Source organism: Dromaius novaehollandiae, chromosome 1 (assembly GCF_036370855.1).
Source record: "Dromaius novaehollandiae isolate bDroNov1 chromosome 1, bDroNov1.hap1, whole genome shotgun sequence".
NCBI lineage: Eukaryota > Metazoa > Chordata > Aves > Casuariiformes > Dromaiidae > Dromaius > Dromaius novaehollandiae.
The window spans coordinates 174,316,932-174,341,389 of NC_088098.1; the positions used below are offsets into that span (position 1 = coordinate 174,316,932).

Consider the following 24,458-nt stretch of genomic DNA (forward strand, 5'->3'; position numbering starts at 1 on the left):
ATCAGTTCTTTAATCTCTTCTGTACTTCTTTAAGACTTTACATATTATCATCTCTTTACATATTATCATCTCTTTATTTGTAGTGCTTTGACTATGGTGCATTTAATCTTGCTCCATTACTGGTAGATTGCAGTAGGACAATAACTTGTAGTATAGTTGCTTTTTTTTTTTTTTTTTTTTTTTGTTATTGATGCTTATGTCACTGTATAACCAAAGAAATACTCATTCTCTGCCTTGCCTGGTATCTAGGTTGTATAATCCATAGATTATAGGTCAGTTTTATAATCTCTTGAATTTGAGATAGCAACTTTTTCATGAAGAGAAAAATGCCATTACAAACTAGAATTAAAGCTTGGACTACTTCTATTAGTTGACCTTGCAAAGCTTTTCCCATGTAGAAATTTAGGCCTGCGTGTTGTCAGAACAGGGCCTTTGTGGACTCTTCTTAAGAATTTTCCCCTTGAATATTTGAGGTTTGGTATCAGTTTCCTGAGAGGAAAGTTGTGAAAGTCCCCCTGTTTCCCCAGTTTGGGGGGCAGTGAAAACTCTGTTCTGCTTTCCAGTGGCAATGAATGAACTCCGCGTAATTTTTTGTTGTCATTTTGGAGCAGCTCTTGTAGTCTCCCTGCTTACGTTAATAAACTTCATCCTTTTGGGGGACAGCTGGGAACTAATGCTCAGATGTAAATCCTTTCTCTCCTGCCCCTCCAGAGGAACTGTCTGAGGTGTCACTGGCCTGTTAGTCTGAGAAAAGTGCCTGCCTAGGCCAGGTGTTAACATCCATGGCTAGCTTAAAACCTGAAGTAATCTGATTTCTTGCAAGTATAATCAAGACCAGAAGCCAGACAGTTAAGCTTAGGTACGAGAAATAGTTAGGTCTACTTAGGAATATGCAATTGAGTTAGCTCATATTTTTGCACCAAGCTTCTGAACCCATTGCATCATAGGATAGGCAACACTAGAATTTTACTGCTTTCTTCCTGCTCTTACTCTGTAGTGCATTTTTGTACCTTCAGATCTGATTTTAAGCTAGGGCTCTTTTTTATAAATTGGAATTAGAATGGGAGCAAAGCAAGTTTCCTATCGTACCTTTCCTGAATCTGTTTTCACAGTTGCCCTTGTCTTCTATTGAGTATGGCAAGCTGTGTGCGTAAGGCTTAGAAGAAGTTTATTCACTCATCAGTCAGCTCTTTGAAAGAGGAAGTGATTAATGGTGGTTGCTCAAAAGGCTGGGGAATTTTGGTAGGGAAGGTGTAACAGCAGAAATAGAGGCCCGCAGAATTGTGTGCTTTATATGCTTCACAAAGTAGCACATATGACTAACCCATCCCACTGTAAATTCTGGGACTTGAATGACCTAAACAGCTTAGTTCCGTAGCCTAAAATAACCATCTTACTCTGATTTTCCTGCAAGTTTTATTACTGTAAATTGAACACTCTTCCTAGGATTGTCTGCCTGTTTTAAGGGTACACTAGCTGAATGTGGGGTTTTGTACAAAGCAATAGAAACAAAGCTTTCATTCCCTTGTTATGTAGCTTCTATTTTTTTAAGCCCTAGAATGATTTAGTTTTTTTGTGCTAACATGTGATGTGTAAGACTTGAAATATATTGAGTAGTAGCTTCATTACAGTTGTTTATAGAAACATGAATTATGATTAACATATCCAAACTCAATACCTTATTCCTAAAAGTTGTTGTACTAAAAACCTTTAGAAAAGAGCAGTTCTAGATTCAAAATTAGTTTTGCAGTCTATATTTACCTAGCACAAGCAATGATTTTTGGTTCTGTTTTTCTTCTCCCACAGAATGCGTAAGAGTTAGCCAAAGAAGATCAGCACAGGGTTTGCTGTCACTATTTTGGCCAGTGAAACATGGGGCTCTATTCAGGCCACCTACTAATAGTATCAAGGGGTAGTGAAACACTGCAGAAACTAAATCAAGAGTAGTGAAAAGTTCAGATTATCTGTTATGCAGGACTCGCAGCCCATAGTCCTATTCCTGGAGGAAAGCAGGTGAGGTGCTCACCTGCTTCTGGGGAGGTGAACTTGGGGGCATGGTAATTCCTCTGCCTGGATGTGGAAGCGGGGTCTGATACCTGTGTGTAACAGCTGGCACAGTTTGCTCACTGGGCTTACAGATATTAGGAGCTATTGTAGATCGTTAGAATATTGACAACTTTGGTCACTGAAAAGGTCAGTTCTAGCTTTCCAAGGGGGTAATCACTCAGTGCACCAGTATTGGATGTGAAAGGTGCTGCTTGGGACAAGGTGGCTGGTAAAGTGGTGTGGCTGAAACTTCACTAGGATGTAGTCCAGCTCCCTTGCAGGTCTGTCCTTTTGTGTGAGCTGAGTGCGGGGAGCATGAGTGCAGCTGGCAGACTGTGATTCTCTGTGTCAGCTTTGCCACTAAAAGCATAGGGAACACTTGGCATTCTGGGCTTTCCTTTCGTCTGACTCTCTGCAGAGATGTTGTTCTGTACCATGGAAGTTCTTCACAGTATGAAGTTTTGAGTGTAGTTGCTGCTGTGTTGATACAGTAGTTCTGCATGTGGTGAAAATGAAGCTGCGGACACAGTTCCCCATATTTGATGCTGTCTTCCGAGGAAGCCCTTAGTTGTGTGTAATAGTGATAGGTTCCTTGCTGGCTTTGCATATCTTAAAGTGCACTCCTTTAATCCTCAACTTGCTGCAGTCTGGGAGAAAACATTGCAAAAAGGCTGCAGGCTTCCCAAGTGTGTCGAATCACAGTTATAGATTAAAAAAAAATCTTCAGGGAAGGATGTTGAATTTTGCTGAGATATTATTGTAGTACTTTAATGAAGCATCTAGTCTGCTAGACTTTGCTTCAGTTTGAGTACTGCAAATGACAGTGATACCTTGGGCCTCCCTTCTCAAAGGCCTTCCCTATCAAATAGACACACCTTCAGGTGTGCCTGTGGTGGAATATATTTGCACATAACATGTATATTCTTCTTTTGTCACTTCCTGAAGTCTGTCCTAGCTGAGTAATTGCACTTCTGAGGTGAAAGCTTGTCCGGGTCTTGTTGGGGGTGAAGTGGTCTCTAGCTGTCTCAGGCTGCTGCTGCCACAGGCAATGTCTGGGTTTCTTTTGTCTGACTGCTTGATCAAAAAAGCAGCTTGTAACTGTTTTGGACAACTTGAAATTACCCGAGTGTGTCATGCTGTGGATGTTGCAGGGGGGGAATTTGTGGCAGATAATGAAGGTAGCCATTGCTATACTGGATTGGTGCACTACTTCTCTGCTACAAATACAGAATACAGAAATGTCTTTGAAAGTAGTGCAATTACTTATGAAAGATGAGTGTCCTTACACCGGCAATAGGCAGTAGAGAGGTGTGCTTGAGGTGACCTCTTAAAGTGACTTTTTAGCCAAGCTTCCCTGTGACTTCCTATCAAAGCTTCTCTGTAACGTCTCTTTGCTTTTTCCAACAATGTAAGTTACTACTACAGTTACTGTGTAAACTTACTTCTACTTGGCAACTGGAGATGAGATGAGTTTCTTGCAGCTTGTTGTGGTAGGGACCGGGCCTCCATTCGTTTGCAAAGGCTTTGTTCCTTCATCTGGAAATGCTGCTGGAACTTGAGGACATTTGGTCCCATTTGCACAAGGGAAGTGCCAGCTTCTTGAAGCATAGCAAAGAGGCTGCACGAGAAGGTGAGAACACTGTCTCCAATGAAATATTCACCTGTGAGCTCATCATGCCATTTAAAATGCCACTAAATTGAATGTTGTGCTCCGATCAAGCAACATCTGTGCTTTTAGAGGTATTACCTCAGATCACCCCTGTAAGACTGACATATAGCAAAGCAAAGCCCATTGCTGTCTATTTTAGAGACTAAACAATAGCTTGTTTTTCTGTGCTTGAACATCTCTTAGCTTTTTAAAAAAGCTTAGCTTTTATTCTGAGCTTCCAGCTGAGCACTGTATGAATGCTTTAATTCTTCCCAATAGCATATAGTGCAAACTTCATAGCACTGTATTATGTGAAAATAGTTAGGCACTTCTGTATTCAAGGTGAAGCTCGCACACAGCACTCTTTGCCTTCTAAAGCTTTCCAGCAAATGCTCCTGCAAGTTTTATTGTACAGTAGACAGGTTTAATAAAGATCTCTTTTTTTCCTCCGAAGGAGGACTTGTATTGATCACCCCGTCTGCTTTTTATTTCCTTCAGTGATGGGGAGGGAAAGAAAAGAACATCAACTGTCTGCAGCAGTGAGTCTCTAAATGCTGTGGGGGCCACGCTCACACCACGCCGCATCTCCTGGCGGCAGAGAATATTCCTGCGGGTAGCTTCACCTATGAATAAATCTCCTTCCAAGATGCAGCATCCAGGTCTGTGTGTGCTTTTAAAGAAAATAAACAAGCAGATGTTATTGAATAGTTATTGCTGAAATGAACTGTTACATGTAAAAATATGGAAGGAAAAAGGGGGTCAGATATATATAATGTTCTTGCTAAAACCTCGCTGTAGGTATATTCTGGTCAGTTGGCTTTAGGTCTTTGTTGCTTTGAACAGATAATTCAGTCATCAAAATCAAATAAATTGCACTCTGCTGTGGCCACACTGATAGCAAAGAAACTGAAAACTGCCTTTTGCTAACAAAAATATCCTCGTTACCAGATAACAAATTTTTGCTCTAGCTGCTTATGTACTAGCAGTGTTTGCAGCAAACAGGGTCATTTCTCTGCCTTGTCCTTGCACTGTACGTAGTGCCTCTTGAATGGGTTGTTAATTCTTACAGCTTTAGGTCACATAAGCTGGAAACCTCTAAATATCTGAAATTATGATATAGTGAATATAGTGCCGTTAGTAGAACTGACAACCCTAGATTGATGGCAAACTCTATATTTAGTGACCATAAAGTGCTCTATCCCTATCCTGCAGCTTAGCAGATGGAGAAAGTTGCTTTTTGTATACAGCCTGTGGTAAATCACAACAATAAACAAGCTCAACTGTAGAGGAGACTATGGATAAATGCCTGTTTGTAATTAAGAAGTTAGCAGGGGAAAGTGTCAAAATATTGGGTGACCCTAACACTTTAATAAAAAAAATTCTCCACTGTTGAACTTTGTTTTTTGGCTTTGAACTGAGTGCCTCACTGCTGAATGTGAAAGACAGCTATTTCCATTCTGCCGTGACACAGATATTTGTGATATGTCAAACGGTCTGTTTCCTGTAATAGTTCTTTGATTCTTTGCAGATGGTCATGAGGGAAGAGAGTTGTTACCATTATCACCTCTTGCTCCACCGTTGGAGGAGGACCCTCTTGTTTTAGTATTGCAAAACGAGGATGCCCCAGATAAAGCTGGAGAGAAGAAGAACTCGGAAGAACTACAAAGTCTATGGAGAAAAGCCATCCATCAACAAATTCTGTTGCTTCGAATGGAAAAAGAAAACCAGAAGTTGGAAGGTTAGCTATTTAAAAAATTCCCCTGAAAACCATTACAAATTCTGCTGTCAGACACTGAAAATCGTACTGATGTTAGGCACCTCAAAGAATGGTTCTATAACTTCCTGGTTAATGCTGCTAGAAAATATTACCAAATATTCTTTTTTTTCTTTTTCTTCCCTGCATAGACCTACCTTAGTTTATTATATTCCCCTTCCACATGCTAGCTTGTTAAAAGTAATCTTAGTTAAAGGAGAAAATGTTGTTAGGCGTAAGTCACTACAGTATGCGTATATGTTCTAGCTGACTAAATCCAGGAATTCTAATACGAAGTGGAGTGAGGGGAATGGGTTCTGTGTGAACGTTTAAGAATAGTGGACCTTACCTTCTGTGTTTCTTTGCAGTCCTTTACTGTCCAGCCACAATCAAATATCACACATTGTAAAAGCACATGGCAATTCTAACCAGGCTTCTTCTTTTGTCCCTCATCAACCACATCACAATCATAAGTTACAAATAATTCAATCCAAGTAAGATTTTTGGGTTACTGACTATAGGTATGTTGAAAAAGTCCCCTTTTTTCCAGATGAGCACTGTACACTGAAAACAGAGTCCATGTTACAGAGACATGCTAATCTGTCAGCTATCAGAACTTTTGGCTAAGCCATTTTATTACGGCTAGTCAAGGCTCATACAAATGAAAGATTAGATGTAGCATCTGTCAGTATGTAAAAGTTTTTGAGTACAGTAGACTAATTGCTTTCAATGCAAGTTAAAATTGTAAATGTCTTTTTTGCAAATGCTACCCTCATCTTCTCCTGTATGGTGTATAACCACATTATATGGTAATCTGATTCTTCAAACAAAATATCATGGGCTTGTAGAGGTCAGTCAACTCTTTCTCCTTTTTTACTGGTACTTACCGAGAAGGCAGAGGGAGGAAGGAAAAATAGCATAACATGTCTTTTCATGTGCCTGCAAGCGTACATCCTTGAATGTATTTCCTGCATATGTAGCGTGTTGCTCTGTCCACTTTTTCCGCAGTGTCTCCCTGTTAAGACATACTTCCTTGGAAACCCCTGAGAATCATTGAGAACATATACAGAAAAGCCTTTTGCTTCAGCCAAAATCTTGGGTTTTTTTTTTTTAGCAAATGGTAGTCTGTATTGTGGGGTGGGGAGGCTGGACTTCTGCTGTAGTGACTAATCTCTTTAATAGTATGAGCTGTTGAGGGACAAACTCTTTTCCATACCTTCCCCACGTGGCTGGAGGTACTGAAAGCTAAAGTCATTCTCGTTCCTCAGCTGGAAGTTTTTTACTTCTGTAACTGATTTGAAGGAAAGAAGTTCAGCGTGCTTGGTCACTTGTGACGAAAACGAGTGTGTCAGCAGTGCAGGCTCAGAACTGCCAGCCATGGTTTTCATCTACTAGCCCACATCTTCATTTGTGCTCCCAGAAGCACATCTGCATTCTTGCACACTTAAGCACTGCTAGTAAAACTGGTGCTCTCTTAATCTGCTCTTGCTGCCCAGAATTCATCATCTTATTTTCTAAGGGTGAGAAATAAACCTTCTTAACACCTGTCTCTAGGCTTCCTCCCTGAGGGCTGTTGTAATGCTGACATGGGTCTTTGTATGGACAGCACATCTTCAGAGTTGATGTGCACTGAGCAAGTCCTTGGATTCAGGCAGTGACTGGTGTCCTAACCTGCAGTTAAACACAGACCTCAGGAATGGCCACTGTAATAACAGAAATGGCTGAAGTCGCAGCTTGAAGCCTCATTCCTAGCTGTGTATTTATTCAGGTATATATGACGGATTTAAGACTAGAATTGCTGTGGAATGGTTTTCAATGGTTTTAGGTAAATGTTTTGTTGGTTTTATTTATAAAATATTAATAGAACCTCTTTTCCTGTTCCTTTTGCTGTCGAGGAGACTTGAATACTATTAGTTCTTTGTTTTACAGAAGGTAAGTTTTGTGACTCACATACACCTTGCTTAATCCTTTCCGAGCAGCTAAAACCTACTTTTTACAGAAGATCACCTAGAACTGTAATCGCTATAAAGCATTTCAGGCCACTTAGAAGTGGCTAGGCGAAGCATTAACAGGGATGGCTGCAAGCAACTGAAGTTGGCATAGTAGTAGTAGGAAAAGCATGCTCAACAGGGCTTTTATGGAAGTGTACAGCACCTTGCATAATACTTGCATCTGGAAAACAAGGCCTCCTGTAGCCTTCAATAAGTAGTGTCTCGCTGGTGTAACATAACTGGTGTAGTGTCTTGGAAGTACTTTATCACCTATATTTTTGCAACAGGTTAGGCAATGAGCTTACTGATTCATTCAGTATTGGCTATATCCAAAGTAAGATGATTAGGTGAGGAGCTGATTGTCTGTTCTCGCAGGTTGTGTAATAATATGAGTGTGCATGAGTGAGAGGGAGAATTAGCTTTAATCCAGAGGTGTTAGGGGGTGTGCTCTTGTACAAAGAGGAGGAAGTTTTCTTCAAGGACTGAGTGACTCTCACAGATCATGGCAAATGGGAGATGAACTCAATGCAGCTTTCAGAGATCATACTGTGAAATACACAGTTCAGTCCAATGATTATTAGACCTTTCTCTGACAATTAATACGCATTCATGTCTTGATTTGAGTTTTTATACACCAGTAGTACAAGGAAGTGAAGTGTTTTACTATGTGCATATCATGTATAATAAAATAACTACGACAGCTCATTTCTCAGTAATAGAAATGAAAGCTGCTCCTCCATGAAATTTTAAAGTAACCCCTTGGTTCTGCTTCAGAAATAATGAGTCCTCTGGAATAAATTACTTGCCTCAGGTAGTTTTATACAGCAGACCTCTAAAGTGCACAGCAACATGTGTTCTGTGCTAAGCACAGATGTACCTTTTTGCATGTGGTTCATGTTGGCTATTTCATTCTGTATTGCTAGTCTGCCTGATGATGCCAAGCACTTGTGCCAACAGTTCTTACAAACTCTTAAGGGGCATCCAAAATGAAGCCTGTCACACAGGCCATCATTTTTACAAGACTTGCCTAGATTACTTGCCTAAATGTCTAATGTAAACATTCATATGTTTGAGACTTTCCATACTAAAGCCGTTGTAATGTTCAGTATAAACAAGAGAAAAATTATCAAAGGTGTGTTTTTGCAGTTGAAGGAAGCAGCAGATGTCATGAAGTTGGCTGTGTAGAGTGTTTCTCTTCTTGCCTCAAACCTTAAAAAAATGTTCTCATGTACTTCATGAATTCCTAATGTTCATAGCTCAGCAATACAGGTCAGATTGCTCCCTGCAGCATCTTACAACAGAAGACTAGCCCCATCTCAGTTATCAAGTGATGAATTGTAGGTGTATTTATGCCTAGTCAGCTTATGAGATGGATGTATCTAACATGAGTGGTTTTTGCATGCCTGATGTCTCTTGTAATTTTCTGTTTTAGTTTCCCATGTACTCTTCCCTTATTTTCTGTGCCCTAGCAAGCAGAGATGAACTCCAATCAAGAAAAGTCAAACTGGACTATGATGAAGTTGGTACATGTCAGAAAGACGCCATCAATGTTTGGGATAAGAAATTACTAAACTGCAGAGCCAAAATCCGATGTGACATGGAAGATATTCATGCCACTTTGAAAGACGGTATTTATGTAGGATGACTTAACTAGGAAATCTGAAGATTTTATGCTGCCCATTGATACCGAGGGAAATCAACCAGCAGTATTTTTTTTTCCAATAGCACAAAATCACTAAAAAATTGCCTTTTTGTGTGTGCATCTATCTCCTAGTGCCAAATAGCAATTAGATTCTACTGTATCTAGAACTTGCAGTCTATGATGTAGAAGCATAACTAGAGGTTGACTCCTGAAAGTAACATCTTATCCCAATGTCTATTACACTGAGGACTGAACTAGTAGGTTCTGCAGCTAAAACTGTGATTTTTCTGGTCTCTGCTCTGTGGAGATCCCTTTTACTGTGAATTTGAGGTCCTCTGTCTTACTGGTTCGCTGAAAAGGCAGGGCCATGTTATCTAACACAGACTGTATACAAATACTTGGAGGAGTCTCAACCATGCTTTAAAGAATCAGAAGTGCCACAACTTGCTGAGTCCAGGCTGTGATCTTTAACTATTTTGTGTCCATGGGTGAAAGACCAGGACCTTTTGGCTGGAAGTAGATCTTCCTGTGGTCTAGCCCTAAGAAGGGGAGCCAAAGGGCTCGGTTAGCATGACATGGATGTATATTCTGCTTGCCCCACTGTGCCCTCCTCTCTAGAATCTCCTGTCCATATTACAGGTGCTGAAAAATGATAATGTATCAGTGTAATTTGGCTATGGCACAGTAGAGAAGTTTAAAACATTACCAAAAAAAGAAATAGGTGATTCCCCTCAGTGACCTGTAGGAGAGTACCAGTGAGCTACTTACCTTGCTGTTGTATCTTCTGCCAGACTGCCATTTGGCATTGGGAGCAAGGAGATGCTTTTCCTAACTTGTGCTTTTGTTGCTTTCTAGTTGCAAATTATTATTTATTAGTAGAGTCAACAATTTCTTTTGTATTTTGAAAATCAGTTTAGAGAATCAGATATTGAAGGGAGGATGTATGTGAAAGTTCAAAAAATGTATTTTAATCTAGGTGATACTTTCACAAGTGCTTGCATGACTAGAGAAATGCTTGGTTTCAGTATGAATGGTTCTGTGTCCTTCCTTTGGTACAGAGCCTTAATGCTTTGAATTGAGCATTTTTATTCTGTACCTCTCTCTCCAAGTGTAAACACTCCTATTGGTAGCCCTTCAGGAAGGGGAAGAGGAGGTGGCCCTCCCTATATTTTTACACTTGTGAATTTAGTTTGGCCGTTCTGTGCTCTGCCTATAATCATGTGTCGTTTGTTGCTGGAAGCTAACAGTTCAGAGGTGGCAAAACAAATAGTGTCTGTACCTCAGCTGCACAGTGTATTGCTTAGTTTAATTATGTTAAATTTTAGTTAATACTTAGTTCTGAGCTGGGTTCAGTTCTAATGTTTAGACTGAACTGTGGCTGCTTAATGAACACGCTGCGACGTGATCAGCATCTGAAGCTGACTATCTGTAAGGGATCTGCCAGGCTGGTTATGCCAAATTGTGACAGGCTTGTAAGGGACTTCACAAAGCAAGTTCTTGTGTGTTAGAGTTGTAAAAATATACCCCTGCTTAGGCCTCTTGTTTTCTGCCTGTCCTGCAGGTGTACCAAAAAGTCGTCGGGGAGAAATTTGGCAATTTTTGGCTGTGCAGCATCGAGTCAGACACAGGCTGCCAAACAAACAACAGCCTCCTGACCTCTCTTACAAAGAGCTGCTGAAACAACTGACGGCTCAACAGCATGCCATCCTCGTGGATCTAGGTACGTGTGTCTGTGGCTGAGAGGTTTTTCTAACATGTTTCACGTGTCTCTGGGTGGAAACATCGCTATCTAAATTGAATCTGCTGCTGGAGACGAATGCTGCTGTATCAACAGCAGTTTCTATACTGTGAGCATATGTTCTGCCTATGCCACGTAGTGTCCTCTGAACAGATGATTGGTCTGACTAACGTCAACCTGCATGTGAAAGGTCTGTGGGAAGAGAGAAAATCTGGTTGTCTGGTGAGGTAATTTCCTCCTCTGAGGAGACCTAGATATCAACTACTCTCTCTTTACACCAGGACGGACATTCCCTACCCATCCTTACTTTTCTACCCAACTGGGAGCAGGGCAGCTCTCACTCTTCAATCTCCTGAAAGCGTATTCTTTGCTGGACAAGGAAGTGGGTTATTGCCAAGGTATCAGCTTCGTAGCTGGAGTGCTGCTTCTACATATGAGTGAAGAACAAGCCTTTGAAATGCTGAAATTCCTCATGTATGACCTTGGCTTCCGTAAGCAGTACAGGCCAGACATGATGTCGCTACAGGTAAGTCAGTCTTGCAAAGCAATCCAAAATTTTAAGTTGAGATTTAAGCTCTTGGTGATCACTCATGTTCCTCAGGGGCTTATGAAGCTTCTTGTGCTATTTCGGAGGTTGTGACATATGCTCAAGCTTTTTTGCAAGTTCAGAGTCAGAGAGGGGTTTGACAAGCAAATTAAAGAAGTTTAGAAGTTGCAGACTTTCCTGTCACACGTCCCCATGATATTCAGTTTGGAAACTCTGCTTTCTCTGCTGTTTTGCTCTTCCTTTTCTCTTCCTTGCTACTCCCTCTTCCTTATTCCACAAAACCCTGTCTGCTTGCATCTATATAGGCAGCGTTTAAAAATAAATTTGTTTTTGTTTTTCTTCAGTCCATAAACACTTGGATGTAGAAGATTTTTAAATCGTTTGTCCTGTAACTCCAGGTCAAATCAATAGTGCCACCCAGTGGCCAGTCAATAAACTCCACAGGTCATTTCTGGTTATGCCTCTGCCTTAAATGATCAATATTAGCCTGTGGATAGCTAGCTCTACATACTCAAGGCCTCTTAGAAGAGAGACAGAAACTCTTTCAAGTCTGTGTAAACTGTGGGGTTTCAAGTTTGAGGAATCTTGCACCTTGAGCTGCAACTGTCTACTGAGTTACAGAACTGTATGCTCTAAGCCTCTAATGTTTTTGAAGGGATGTACCATTGCTGAATTGAGGCTTGTAATTCACAGTGGAGAAAGAGGATATTAAGAGGTAGATACAAAAGTCTCAATTTTTGTCGTGCTGCCTACATAGCAAACACTTATAATTAGGTAAAAAAATTGTGAGGAGAGTGTTCAATTCACTTTGCTGGATAATCATCAATACTTTGACCAGTAATTTAGGTACTTATTTGGCAAATGTCCAGCATAGTAGAATAGAATTTAGGTAAAGAAATTGTACGTAGTGCTCTTCAAAATGATTAAGAGGAGTATTTCACCAAGCACTAGGTATTTAGTCATGCCATGACTGCTTTGTTGTGATGAATTAAAGATGAAAAGCCATAAAGAGCGTTGTTCCATCTCTTTCCTGTGTCCTTGCCCCACAAACTACACTCTGAACCAGTGGGGGTCCAAATGTACTAAATGCACAGGTGTGTGGTTTTTCCCCCAAGGAACTGCCCATTTGTATGTTATACTGCAGTTGTAGACTCAGTAATTCATGATGCTTCGAGGGCATTCAGATATTCAGGATTTCCCCCTTGTGACTTAAACGAGTCTGAAACATTCCTTATCAGATGCTCTTAGGAAGAAAGTGGGTTTTTTAATGTTTGTGAAGGTTTAAAACTTGTAACACTGTTTTTGCTTTAAATGAGGTGACCCCTCTTCCCCCATGTTTGGCTCCTAGGCAGTTACCGTGTTCTAGACAACAGTACAGATTTTGTCTGCTAAGGACAAGCTAGACTATTTATGATGACTTAGCCAGAGGATCTAGTTTAAAAACAAATCCTTTGTTTTGTTTTGTTTTTTGACAGGATTAGAGCACTTGTAAATTCTTTGCACTTACAGCACGAAAACATGAGCAAACCCATACACAGAATTAACTTCTGTCCCACAGAAGAACAGTGTGAATATTTATTTAGGATTAAGACAACTTCTTACCTTTTTAAATTCTTACCTTTTTAAATGCCAAGTTGTCTGGAGAAAAAAAAATAGTAATCTAGATCCTTAGTTCATAATGAACTTGCCTAATAACTGGTTTGACGAACCCATCCAATAACTGGTTTACTGCCTCCATGGTGGTATTCTAGTTTCCCATGTAAATGTGGGTCATAGCAATACTGTCCAAACTGTGCTTAACTGGTAGTTTTGCCAGTTAAACCAAGGACTCAAATGCATGTGCAAATTTATCTAACTTGCTTGAAAGAGAAGTGATCAGTCTGTTTGTGGATGCTCAGTCTGATAGATGAACAGTTTCAAGTACTGTCAACCTGCGGTAGGGAAAAATCATGACCACTAAAAGTAGGAAGGTAACGAAATCCTGTAAGTCATTTTATCATTGAGAAATGAATTCATGTTAAGCAGAAGGCACTATTGGCAGCAAAATTGGGCCTGGCAGGTAATCAATATATTCCTGCTTCTCAGTTTCTGCTTTCTGAGAGAAACGTCACTCTGTGCTACAAGTGACTTACTGTGGAGTGTAAACCATCAAAATTACAAGGGAATAATTTGCCACAGAATGGTATTTTTAGCCATGAATATCAACTTGTCACCACTTTGTTTTGCAGCCTTTGACAGGCTGTGTAGCAGTGTACTTACTGCATCAGTATCTTAAATTCCCCTGGCCTGCTGGCATGTGGGAGGTGTTCTGGGAAATGCATATGTGGTACATGACCCACTGCATCTAATGCATGATGTGTGTGCAGCAGTAGTCTAAAGTGATGATTGCAGCAGAGGAGTCATAAATATGGCAGAAATATGGCCAGCACTCAAAGGGTGAAAGCTGAAGTGTGTAAACTTAGCTGAGAAATAGTTCAGCTCTAACTGAGAATTTTGGCATCTTGAAGATGTATGTTAGTTGGAAAGAGTGCTTTTACTTTCACTGCTGCAAGACTAAGGTCTGGTTTGTCAGCCAGGTTAGATCAACATATTCCCTTCTTGTCTTAAGCTCATGAATCTGAACTTAAAGAATACTTCATTAATTAATGATCAGGTTCAAACTGTTCTTTATTATTCACTAGTGTGTTGGTTTTAATTCATTAGAGGTGGGATGTTTATATGTGGATAGATACTGCCCAAGGCCCTAGGCAGCAATTAAGCTTCATTTTACAGTGCCATCTGTACTGAAGTTAATTTCCCTGGAGTAAAATGTGAATGGTTTGGAAAACTGAGTAAAGCTGAACTTTTCTTTCTCCTCTCACCTTTCCCCAATGTATTGTAGATTCAGATGTATCAGCTGTCAAGGCTTCTTCATGATTATCACAGAGACCTCTATAATCATCTTGAAGAGAATGAAATCAGTCCCAGTCTTTATGCTGCACCATGGTTTCTTACACTGTTTGCATCTCAGTTTCCGTTAGGATTTGTAGCCAGAGTATTTGGTAAGAAAGACTACTTTATGGCGGTAATAAGCAGAACAATGTCTTCTGTTGTATTTTCAAACTCTAAGGGAATAGTTTTCCACATCCTAATGCCATTTGGGGGACTGTTGTGGGTGGCAGGTAGAACCACTCCTTATGGTGGGATGTCAACTCCTTTTCAGAGAGGAAGGCAGGAAGACGGTGAAATATATTCCTTGAAACGTTGAATTTGAGCAATTAAGTATGTCTGTTGTTAGCCAAGATTTGACTTCTGAAGTGTGAACAGCAAGAACTTTGTCACAAATGTATTTAACATCTCAAGCATTCAGTCTATGCCTATAGACAATTTCATCTTGCTGAACTTGCGAACTGAACTTTAACATAGTGGGGAAAAAACTAGAATGTGCTGGTTTTCAAGAAACTGTAATAATAATTTTATTTTTTTCCTAACAAAAATTCAAGTAAACTTGGACTTACAGGCTGTTTCAGGTATTCGTGTATATTGAATGGTTTCCTAGTCTTAGCATGCTACATGTTCCATTTAAATAATTTTCTTTACTATTCTGCTCTTCACATAACATCTAGTACAGAAGTTTAAATATGGTGAAGAGGTTTAAATAGTACAAGCCACTACTGTGCCTTGTAGTGTTTGCAGTATCATGATGACAGCTACTTGGTTTTGTATTCTTTATTGGGAATAAGAACTGCAAACTTAATCAAATCACTGTAAATGCAGCACTTGCTTGTTGGGGGAAATTTAAAACTCACTACATTCAGACATGCATCTAGGAGGTAGGAGCATATATCATGTACTTCCTCTTAAATCAGTTTTTTTTTCCACTTTTTTTTGTTTTTGTAAAGCACTTGCATTTTTGTAAGAAATTCAGCCTGACATTTATTGTATGTTTTATTACAGAAGGGATGTTTTGTTTTGATTCCCCCCCCCCCCACTTAGAGATTTTTCCATTCCAGAGTTTTTTGTTTTACATAAAACATTTTCTGATTGTTTTTGGATGAACAAATGATTTCTGTGTCTGTTTCTCAGCGGGATTATTGAATTCTGAACCCATTTGGGGTTTTATTCTTTGTGTCCCTCCTCTCCCTTTCCTCCCCTCCTCCCCCCGCCCCGCAAGGCTAAAGTACTTTTCTTACCTTTTTGGCTTTGTTTCTTGCTTCAGTGAACTTTGAATTTGGAATATTCATTTTTGAGGGTGGGGAGGGTCAATGTTCACTTCTCTGTAAATGACCAGAGTAAGGTGTATTTTCATTTTAAAACTGCAATATTAACAGGTTGTCTTAGAGCGTAATGCTTTGGAGTCCTGTATCTTCAGTGTCTTGTGAGCAGCTCGCGTACCAGTAAGAGGTGGCTAACATCTACCAATCTCAAAATATATATTTAAAATATACATTTTACATATATACATGTATTTGTGTGCACACAAAATATGTATATTTGTGTTGCTCAAAAGTGCATCGTATAGTTGAGAAGGGATGACCGAGCCAACAGCAGAGGAGCCGTGATGACTTGCTCACATGCTGCCTTCATCTCAGTAGCTGCAAGGCCATCACCACTGCCGCGACTAATTTTCCAGTTCCTGTGACCAAATTTCCACTTTTCGTGCAGCCGTGTGGACTGACTTCAGCAAGGCCTGGACTTTAACCTCATGTGGATGTAATTGTACTTCCAAGTATAGGTTTGGGACTTAAATTTTAGCCAATATGATCACTATTATGGATTGCAAAAAGAATATGATTGGTATTGGAAGTTACCAATGATTGGAAGCTGGAAGTTGGCAATGGAAGTTAAATGATCATTTCTACAGGCAGAAGTCAGTCCTTTAAAAAAAAAAAACAACAAACAACAACAAAAAACTCAGTGAAATGACGGTATGTTGGGCTGTGATCCACTTCTCAACAGTCATAGATGAATTTAAAAACAGTTGGCAGTTAGTCTATAATCTACAGTAGACAGTAATGAAATGCTTATTGCAGATAACTGTTACAGGCATAATGGTACTTTCAGCATACAGTACTTTCTTGTGATGCACTCCTACATCTATAAGATGACAGAAAATGTTTTCTTTGCTTTAATCTCATGCTATAATAAGATCTATTGCACTTCTGAATTGAATGAATCTGCAGTATGTTTGCTTAAAAAGAAAAACATCCCAGCAAATGTATATTTATTGAATTACTTTAGCTCTTATTTTCAAGGTATTTTAATGTTTTTCTTTTTTAGACATTATTTTTCTTCAAGGAACGGAAGTCATATTTAAAGTAGCATTGAGCCTACTTAGCAGTCAAGAAACAGCTATAATGGGATGCGAGAGTTTTGAGAATATTGTTGATTTTCTTAAAAGCACTATTCCAGACATGACTCAGCCTCAGATGGAAAAAATTGTTACCCAGGTGAGGTTGTTTTTTCTCCTTTTCTTTGTTTTTCATTTAGTTTGTTTTTAAGAGATTGTGCGTAAGGTAAATATAAAAGGTCCTTCCAGTATGTTCCTTTCTCAGTTGCTGAGGTGTGAAGTACAGAGGAGTCATCTTCCCAGTAACTTGCATAAAAATAGGGTATGCTTCAATTTCAATGGTTTTTGAACTGTGGTTCTATCAGGAATATAGTTGCTACTTCAGTGTTAGTAGAGAAGATCTTTTTAAGGTTATTCTCTGCCTGGCTGTTGGAAAATCATGACTTTGCTTATAAATTTCATATCATCAGCAGCAGGGTAAAAGTAGCCTGTCTTACAATCCTAAACCCTGCTCAAGCTCCTTGTTAGTGAGTAGGGAACAAAACCCATCACGATGGGACAAGCCAGCATTATAGCAATGTCTCCTTTTGATACCTAGGCTCCTGGCTGCCCAGGGCCAGTTGCCCCATGCTAACTTTTTTTTAACTCCTCCAGCTTAAAATCCCACGAGTTAGGATTGTGAGGCCCAGTTTTCATGATTTGTATTCATACTGAAAGTCAAGGTCAAGCAGACCTCACTGTTCTGTCACATGCATGCCTCTGTCCTCCTGGAGATCACCTTAGGGTGCCCTGATCCAACTTCCCTTTCTCACCCCAAGACTGTCCATGGAGCGGGTCGTGTTTGGCAGGTGCTCGGTGGTGTCAGAAATAAGTTCCTTGCGAGTGACCTTGCCTTCCTTGGATAAGGGATGGGAGGGCTGGAGTAGTAATACTTCATCAGTGTCATTGCAACTTCGTGGCAAAGGACAAGAATGAAAGAGAAACAAAGATGCTGATACTGATGTAGGAAAAGTGTCTGTTAAAGCTTGCTGTATAACATCTTTCAAAGTACTGTCAGTGCCTTGGATCTTCTTTTCCATGCCTCCCCTTCCTCTGCATTCATGTTGCAAATTATGCATGAGTCTCAATCTTAACTTCAGTCTTAACCTTAACTGTGAGCTTGTGGGCTGTTTATCCCCTTCGAGCAGCAACTCGGAGTTAACAGAAGATCTCTAGAGAACAATCTCTATATGCAGGAGCTCAGTTAATACTGCTGCGCTCCTAGGTCCCAGTTAACCTCTGAATGTTTGAAGGGCTGTCGTTTAACAGTCCTTTTGCAGGAAGCTGCCATGAGCACCTTCCTGTATTATCAATTTTAAATTCCTCACTGCATTGATTGTGATAGCCATGCTAAAGCTGTGCCTCTTTAGAGGCACTTTAAATATGCATCTTCACAACTCACGGACTCCGACAATGACAGAGATGGTAGCTCAATATTTTAGAGGCTGTTAGAAATTAAATCTCTGTCATATGGTCTGTGTGAGTTGCAGATCAATCATGCTGTGACAAACATGATAGAACCAGCTCTGTGTAGAGTCAGATCTGTTTGAGTAAAAGGTGGGTTTTGTCACCGGAGCAAAGGTGGATGTGGCTGTGTTGGGCAGCTCAGCTCTGAGAGGAGGACAGCCCACTTGGCTGTGGTGTGGTCCCACACTGAACAGCCTGGGTCTGCAGGAGCATGCAGACCGCCTGTGTCCTGTTACTGCTACCTGGGTTGGCTGTAGGTGGAGTCATCTGGGTAAATCAGTGCTATAGTTCCCAGGACCTTCATTATGCCAGATAATGAAAGAAAAACAGAGATATTATGCAGGACTATAACACTCAGAAAAGAACTGATGGGGTAGTTGCATCAGAAGAAAATGGCACATTGTATGCCTGGCTGGAACACCGTACATAACTTAGCTGTGAAATATAAATTTAAATTATCTGAAGAATGGTGAATGTAAAGCAGAACTTGTTATGTGTGTGTCTTTTGTTGTTGATTTTTATAATAAGAAACAGAATTAACATCACTGTAGACATCCTTCCCTTAGTTCTCTAAACTATTTGGTAACTTTTTGGAAGCTGACAGGCTGCGGCTAGATCTATGTACAGATAAGGGTCATATGGTTTCATCACTGTAGGACTGAGCACATTGTAGTCTTTATTCAAGATGTTTAGGGGTTTATCAGTAGGAAAGTCATGTATTATCATGCCAGAGATGGAGCACAGAGAAGCTGTGTAACCATGTACAGTGTTTCATAAAAATTTATAAATGGAGACTTGGAGTCAAGAGATGCAGGTAGTGGTCTGATTCCTGGTTTATTTTTCCTCATTGCGAGACTCTGCTGCCATCAGAGGCTTTCTTCTTGAACTTATTTATATTCCTGAGTAATATAATAAGACTTGGCCTGATTATTAAATTCTTGGATGAAATAAGACTTCTGCTATGTCATTATCATGATTTCTGTTAGAGGTATCAATATCTATTATTATCATTAGAGGCAGTATTTGGCAATTGTAAAAGTGGTGATCCAGTTTACTCAAAAATCTGTAACTTCTTATGGCTACAATTAAGAACTCTGTATGCTAAAATGCTCTTACTGCAGGCTTGCACATAAAATGCTTTATTAAAAGGAACGGGAAATGAAGTTCATCGAGCAGAGTTGTCTTTTAACTGAGCTTTCATATGGAATAAATGCTCCCTATGCACGTAAAAAATAATCTTTATGTTTTGGCAGGTGTTTGAGATGGATATATCAAAACAGCTTCACGCCTATGAAGTAGAGTATCATGTGCTGCAGGATGAACTGCAGGAAAACGTGAATCCCTGTGATGAAGGTGAATCTCTGGAGAAGCTGGAGAGGGTGAACAGCCACCTAAAGAGACAAAACATGGATTTGTTAGAGAAGCTACAGGTAAATGACTAAAGATCACTAACTCATGGAGAGGTTATTTCTATGATGTAGCCAGTAGGAATGTGCATGAGAGGTCTCCTGACTGCAACATTTTATGCAGCTGAACAGTTCTCTCTATTACAATAATTTGTTTCTATGTCAGGCATATTTTTAAACCTTGTGTCATTCCTTGTACTATTCCTTCTTGCTTTAGATATTTATTTTCTCAAAAGATCTCTAGGTTTATCTCCCATAACATAGTCTGTTGGATAAATTTTTGTGTATCTGGCCTAAAAATCAATCTTCTGACCCTTTATCATTTTGTTTCACTGTTGGAAATTTCTAAGAAATAAGCTATAGTGATCTTGCTTTCTCCATACATGTGTAGGCAGCGTCTTTCTGTTCCTTTCTGTGGAAGCTCATAATCATACTTTGTTTTCAAAGGTGGTCTCTCCTAGCAGTCTTGAATACAGCCGAGTTTCCATCACATCTTGTCTGATTTGGTCACACTTAAATAAATAAATAAGTAAAGCCTTTTCTTCCTCCTTCACTATTTACCCTTTCTCTCACAGCCAGGCCAGGACTTGTTTCAGGTTTCCCTATATGTATTGTCTTGCATTTTCCTGAAAGACCAGTTTGTGTCACCAAGCTGTTTCTATATTTACTTGTTCATTTTAACCACCATTGAGAAGATCCTAGAGAGCACCTTCAGCTTCTGAAACCTGAAAATGGAAGCAAAAAAAAATTAAGGATTGTATCATGTCCTTGTTATTTTGATGTTTATGGGCTACAGGTGCTGTGCTGTGCTCTTGTGATGTTATGGAGAATGGGAATTACTTGGGTATTATTATTATTGGTTACTAGCTGGGTTTTTATCTCTGTTCTGAAACTGTATGAAGGGAATAAAAAAATTATGATTCGAAAGTCTCCATGAAGCTCTTCTGTTCTTCCAGACTGCTGTATTCTAATACATCTTCCTCAGTTATATCTTAACTGCTTTATCTTTTTGTTTGTATGGACTTCTTTCCCTTTTCTAATAACACTTGATCAGAGTTTCTCCACTTCCTGCAGAGAGAGATTTGCTGCTGCTGAGGTCCAAGGTTTCTGTTTACTGGTCAGGCTCCTTTCTGGAGGAGGCTGTAGGTTTTTTGTTGGAGAGTGGGGAGCACTGTTTCCAGACTGAACTATTTAGGTTTGTTTTCCCCCTCTCTATCCTGCTACTTTACTTTTTTCCATAGGTTTTCCATTGTTTTGTCACTGTTGGGCAAGTCATCTCTTCCCGTGCTGCTTCAGCTGCTGTGATTTCCCCCCCCCCCCCCCCCCCCCCCGTGGAAGAGTCTTTTGCAACTCCAGTCCTGCGTTACTGCCAGCTGTTTTTCACTCTCTGCAACTTGCACGTCTTATTCCCTCTGTAACACTTTCAGAAATCCTTCAGATTAATCTGGCCACTATATAAAAAAGAAAGTCGAGAAGTAAAGAGCTCATCTCAGAGAGGATTTCCTATTTTCCAAGTAGCCCTGCATGTAAGGAGATTGTGTGATGCACAGTAGGTGCTCATTGCATCATCTGCCTACACAGATGTCTTTTAGAAGTATCTGTGTAGCTATATTGTGTCCTTACCAAATAGTATACCATAATAATAATAACAAAAAAACCCTAAATCAGAATATCTCAATGTAATATAAAGATAATGTTATTGTTTACAGGTTGCTCATGCTAAAATTCAGAGTCTGGAATCCAGCCTGGAGACTATTTTGACTCGAGAGAACAAAATGAAGACTGTAATTCAGTCCCTGGAACAGGAGAAGATAACGTATCACAAGACCCTTGAGCAGATAATGAAGTATTTGCCAACAGAAGCATTGTCTGACTGTGAAATGCTCCTGAAGGAAGTAAACTATAATCCAAATAATAAAACAAAATAAGGAAATAAGCCATAAATCAGGGTTTTCTAAGCAGCAGAACTTCAAATATTAAGGGAAAGAATAGATGAGTGTGCTGCTTTCAGTGAACTTAGAAAGCAATAGGCAATGGTATTATCCAAAACTAGTGCTGGGACACTCATAGCTACAGATGGGCCTTCAAATCTCAGTATGCAAATTCAGACTATTAATTTTTTTATGGTTGTGTAAATAAATCACAAGGGGGAAGTAAAGGATTCTCACATGTAATTATGATGAGTAGATGTATATTTAGAGTTGACCTAACGGAAAAGATGATAAAATATCAGTAGTCAAAGCCAAGATAATGATGAACTACAATTTCACTCTGGATGTGCTTGTCTTGAAGTGAAATGAGGATAATGTGTCTTTTTTTTATATATATGCTGAATAATATTTGGAAAAAGAAAAAAAAAAAAAAGTAATTTTCCCGCCAAAGAGCAGCACGTGTCACATCTTCTATGGAAAATCTATGTGAACTCATGCGTGCCTGTCGTTTAACTCTACTGACATTGTGTACATAGACCAGTATCTGCAGAATCACAGAATGAAGTATCACTCCTGGCTCGTACCAGGAGAGTTTAGTGCCATACACTGGCTGGGCTGTACCAGTCAGCAACGTAACTCCACATGCATGTTGGAACTGAAAAAAAGCATCATGTCACAGCTAAGCCTAAGTAACTTGGACTTAAATACATATCTATACACATGCACTCAGAACTTGTAAATGCAGGAGGTAATCGTAACTTACTTTCTTCCCGTCCTGTTTGCTTCCACCCGTCCTGCGGTTTGTCAGGGATGGTAGGTGGAAGGAAGTAAGGCTGTGGAGTGGTATTTATTCTGGTGTTAACTACCTTTAGGAGACTTGCTGTGATAATAGTTAGGCGTGGAAGAGGTTCTCATTTAACCAAAGAAATCTTGCAAGAAGCCTTGTCTTACCATGGTGGGAGCCAGAGAACTGGGTTTGGTTTTCATCTGACGAGGGAATCAAGGCAGGTTGCAGGAAGTACAGCAAAAGTGCGTTGGGAGAGGACCAAGCAAGTTTCAAGTATTACATACCTTTCAGTTTCCACACATCTAGTGGCTATACATTTCAAAGAGGATTCTGAAGTACAGGAGCAGTTTCATGCTTTTCAGGTTATTCCTGTTTTAATACTGCTTTGTGTTGGTATTTTTAAAACAAAACAAAAATAAATCATGAATGTGTGTGTTCTGGGGAGTGGGAAAGGTAAGCTCTGGTCATTTCAAGACAGAAAATAGGTTTATAAAGGTGTGATAAGATGAATATAGATTTGAAAATGTTTTCAAGTGGAAATTTTAAAGAGGCTTGGATGAATATGTAATAGATACGTATTTTGGGATGCATGTCTGAACTGTTAAATTGAGTGTCACAGTGGCTCATGTTATCTCTTACTGTTTATACTGTATTTCAAGAAACACTTATTCTTTTTAGTAAGAAAAACAATTAAGCAAAGTGCCAAATCCAGCAGTGTCTTTATGCATAAGATTGTCCAATTTAGAAAGCAAGTGCTTTATAAGTGTCATGCTTTATGTTGACATAAAACTGAGGAACAACCATGCTGACTTACTGCACGCTGCTGCGGAACTGAGGGGCTGGGGGTGTCTTGATTTCTGTTGTTGTTTACTTCTGTAGTGGGTTTTTTTGATTAAAAATATTGATTTACTTAACAATCTTTCTTATTACAGTTGGGGTGCAAGGTCTTAACACTGTGTATAAAAACTGTGTGGACTCCGTCTAGATATTTCAGTAATATTGTATTGTACCAGGTGGAAAAATGCCAAGTGAAAAGGCAGTTCTTTTCAGTTTTGTTCAAAGTAAGTTTTATCTGATATGTACATACAAAACCAATCCTGGGGAACTGCAGTAGAGTGTATTACAAAGAATAAAGGTTATCCAGATATATATCATCATCTTTTTTTCTTTCTTTTTTTTTTTTTTTTTTTTAAGATGCACGGGATGTGCTTTATTCTGTTTCACTTATCAAATTTTTCATGTAATGCCTGGAGAAATTCCAATAAATGTCATTGTTGCATTTCCCATGGCCTCTGGCTAGTTATATTTTTCTACACTTTGAACACCAGTCTTATTCTTAAAAATACTGTTTTCCTGGAAGATTAAAAAAAATCTCTTTATAGTTTTTAGTTGTGGAAAAAAAAGGATTTGTAGAAAGACACAGGTATGATAGAAATTCTTATTGGTGAAAATAGTTTTGCATGTTCAAGGTATTTTTCTTCTGTAGCTGTTTGTTCAGTATGTAAGTGTGTTGAGAATAGTAATTAGATGAGCTCCTAAGGATGCTGTGCATCTACTTTGGAAGGCAGAGGAGGACACTCTGTTAACAAATAGAAATAAACAATAGAAGTAAAACTACAATGAGACAAGTGCCTCATGACACTGAGGACTTTTATCATAGAATTTGTTTTTGAACACGTGTGGCTTGTAACCAGGGTATTTCTAGGGCATCTAGCTTGAAATCTACGCTGAAGTAGATAGGCTGCAGACCTTCTTCAGGTCAAAAAGCAAAATTATTTGCTGCTTTCAGCAAATATATACTTGAAGGTGATGGACAGGATATTTGTGTCCATCTGTCTTTCTCTCCCTCTACATCTTGCAGTTTTACAGGAGCAGTGTCTGTTTGGGTTTTGATTATGCTACTGTGAAAAGGGAAGTCTAAGGTGCAATGAGCCAGGGATCGAGTGGCAAGGATATTTGCTTGGGAGAAGGGATGATTCTTGGGTTTGGTCAAATTGCCCTGTTTTTCCTGTATCTTGCTTTTATCTGATGTTGGAGAAAAAGTTTTCGGAAAAAAACTAGTGTTCTGCCTGACCTAAACATAATAACTCTCACAGCTATTTCATGCTAATGAGGAAAAAGTATCTGCCGTGTCCAGGAGCAGCTAACTTAGACTAGTTTCTGCTGGCAGGGGGCTTTCTTGAAAGGTCTGGGA

General features: G+C 39.5%; 1 protein-coding gene across 1 annotated transcript in view; it reads left to right on the plus strand.

The window, feature by feature from the left end:
* Positions 1-23,548, plus strand: part of TBC1D4 (TBC1 domain family member 4) — a 110,678-nt gene extending 87,130 nt beyond the window's left edge. Inside the window, exons 11-19 of the mRNA XM_026120848.2 lie at positions 4,193-4,353; positions 5,223-5,432; positions 8,908-9,066; positions 10,642-10,800; positions 11,100-11,344; positions 14,247-14,406; positions 16,625-16,794; positions 19,394-19,570; positions 21,256-23,548. Of these exons, the coding sequence (XP_025976633.2) occupies positions 4,193-4,353; positions 5,223-5,432; positions 8,908-9,066; positions 10,642-10,800; positions 11,100-11,344; positions 14,247-14,406; positions 16,625-16,794; positions 19,394-19,570; positions 21,256-21,474 (1,660 nt within the window). The 3' untranslated portion in view covers positions 21,475-23,548. The remainder of the gene's footprint in view (positions 1-4,192; positions 4,354-5,222; positions 5,433-8,907; positions 9,067-10,641; positions 10,801-11,099; positions 11,345-14,246; positions 14,407-16,624; positions 16,795-19,393; positions 19,571-21,255) is intronic.
* The last annotated feature ends 910 nt before the right edge of the window (positions 23,549-24,458 follow it).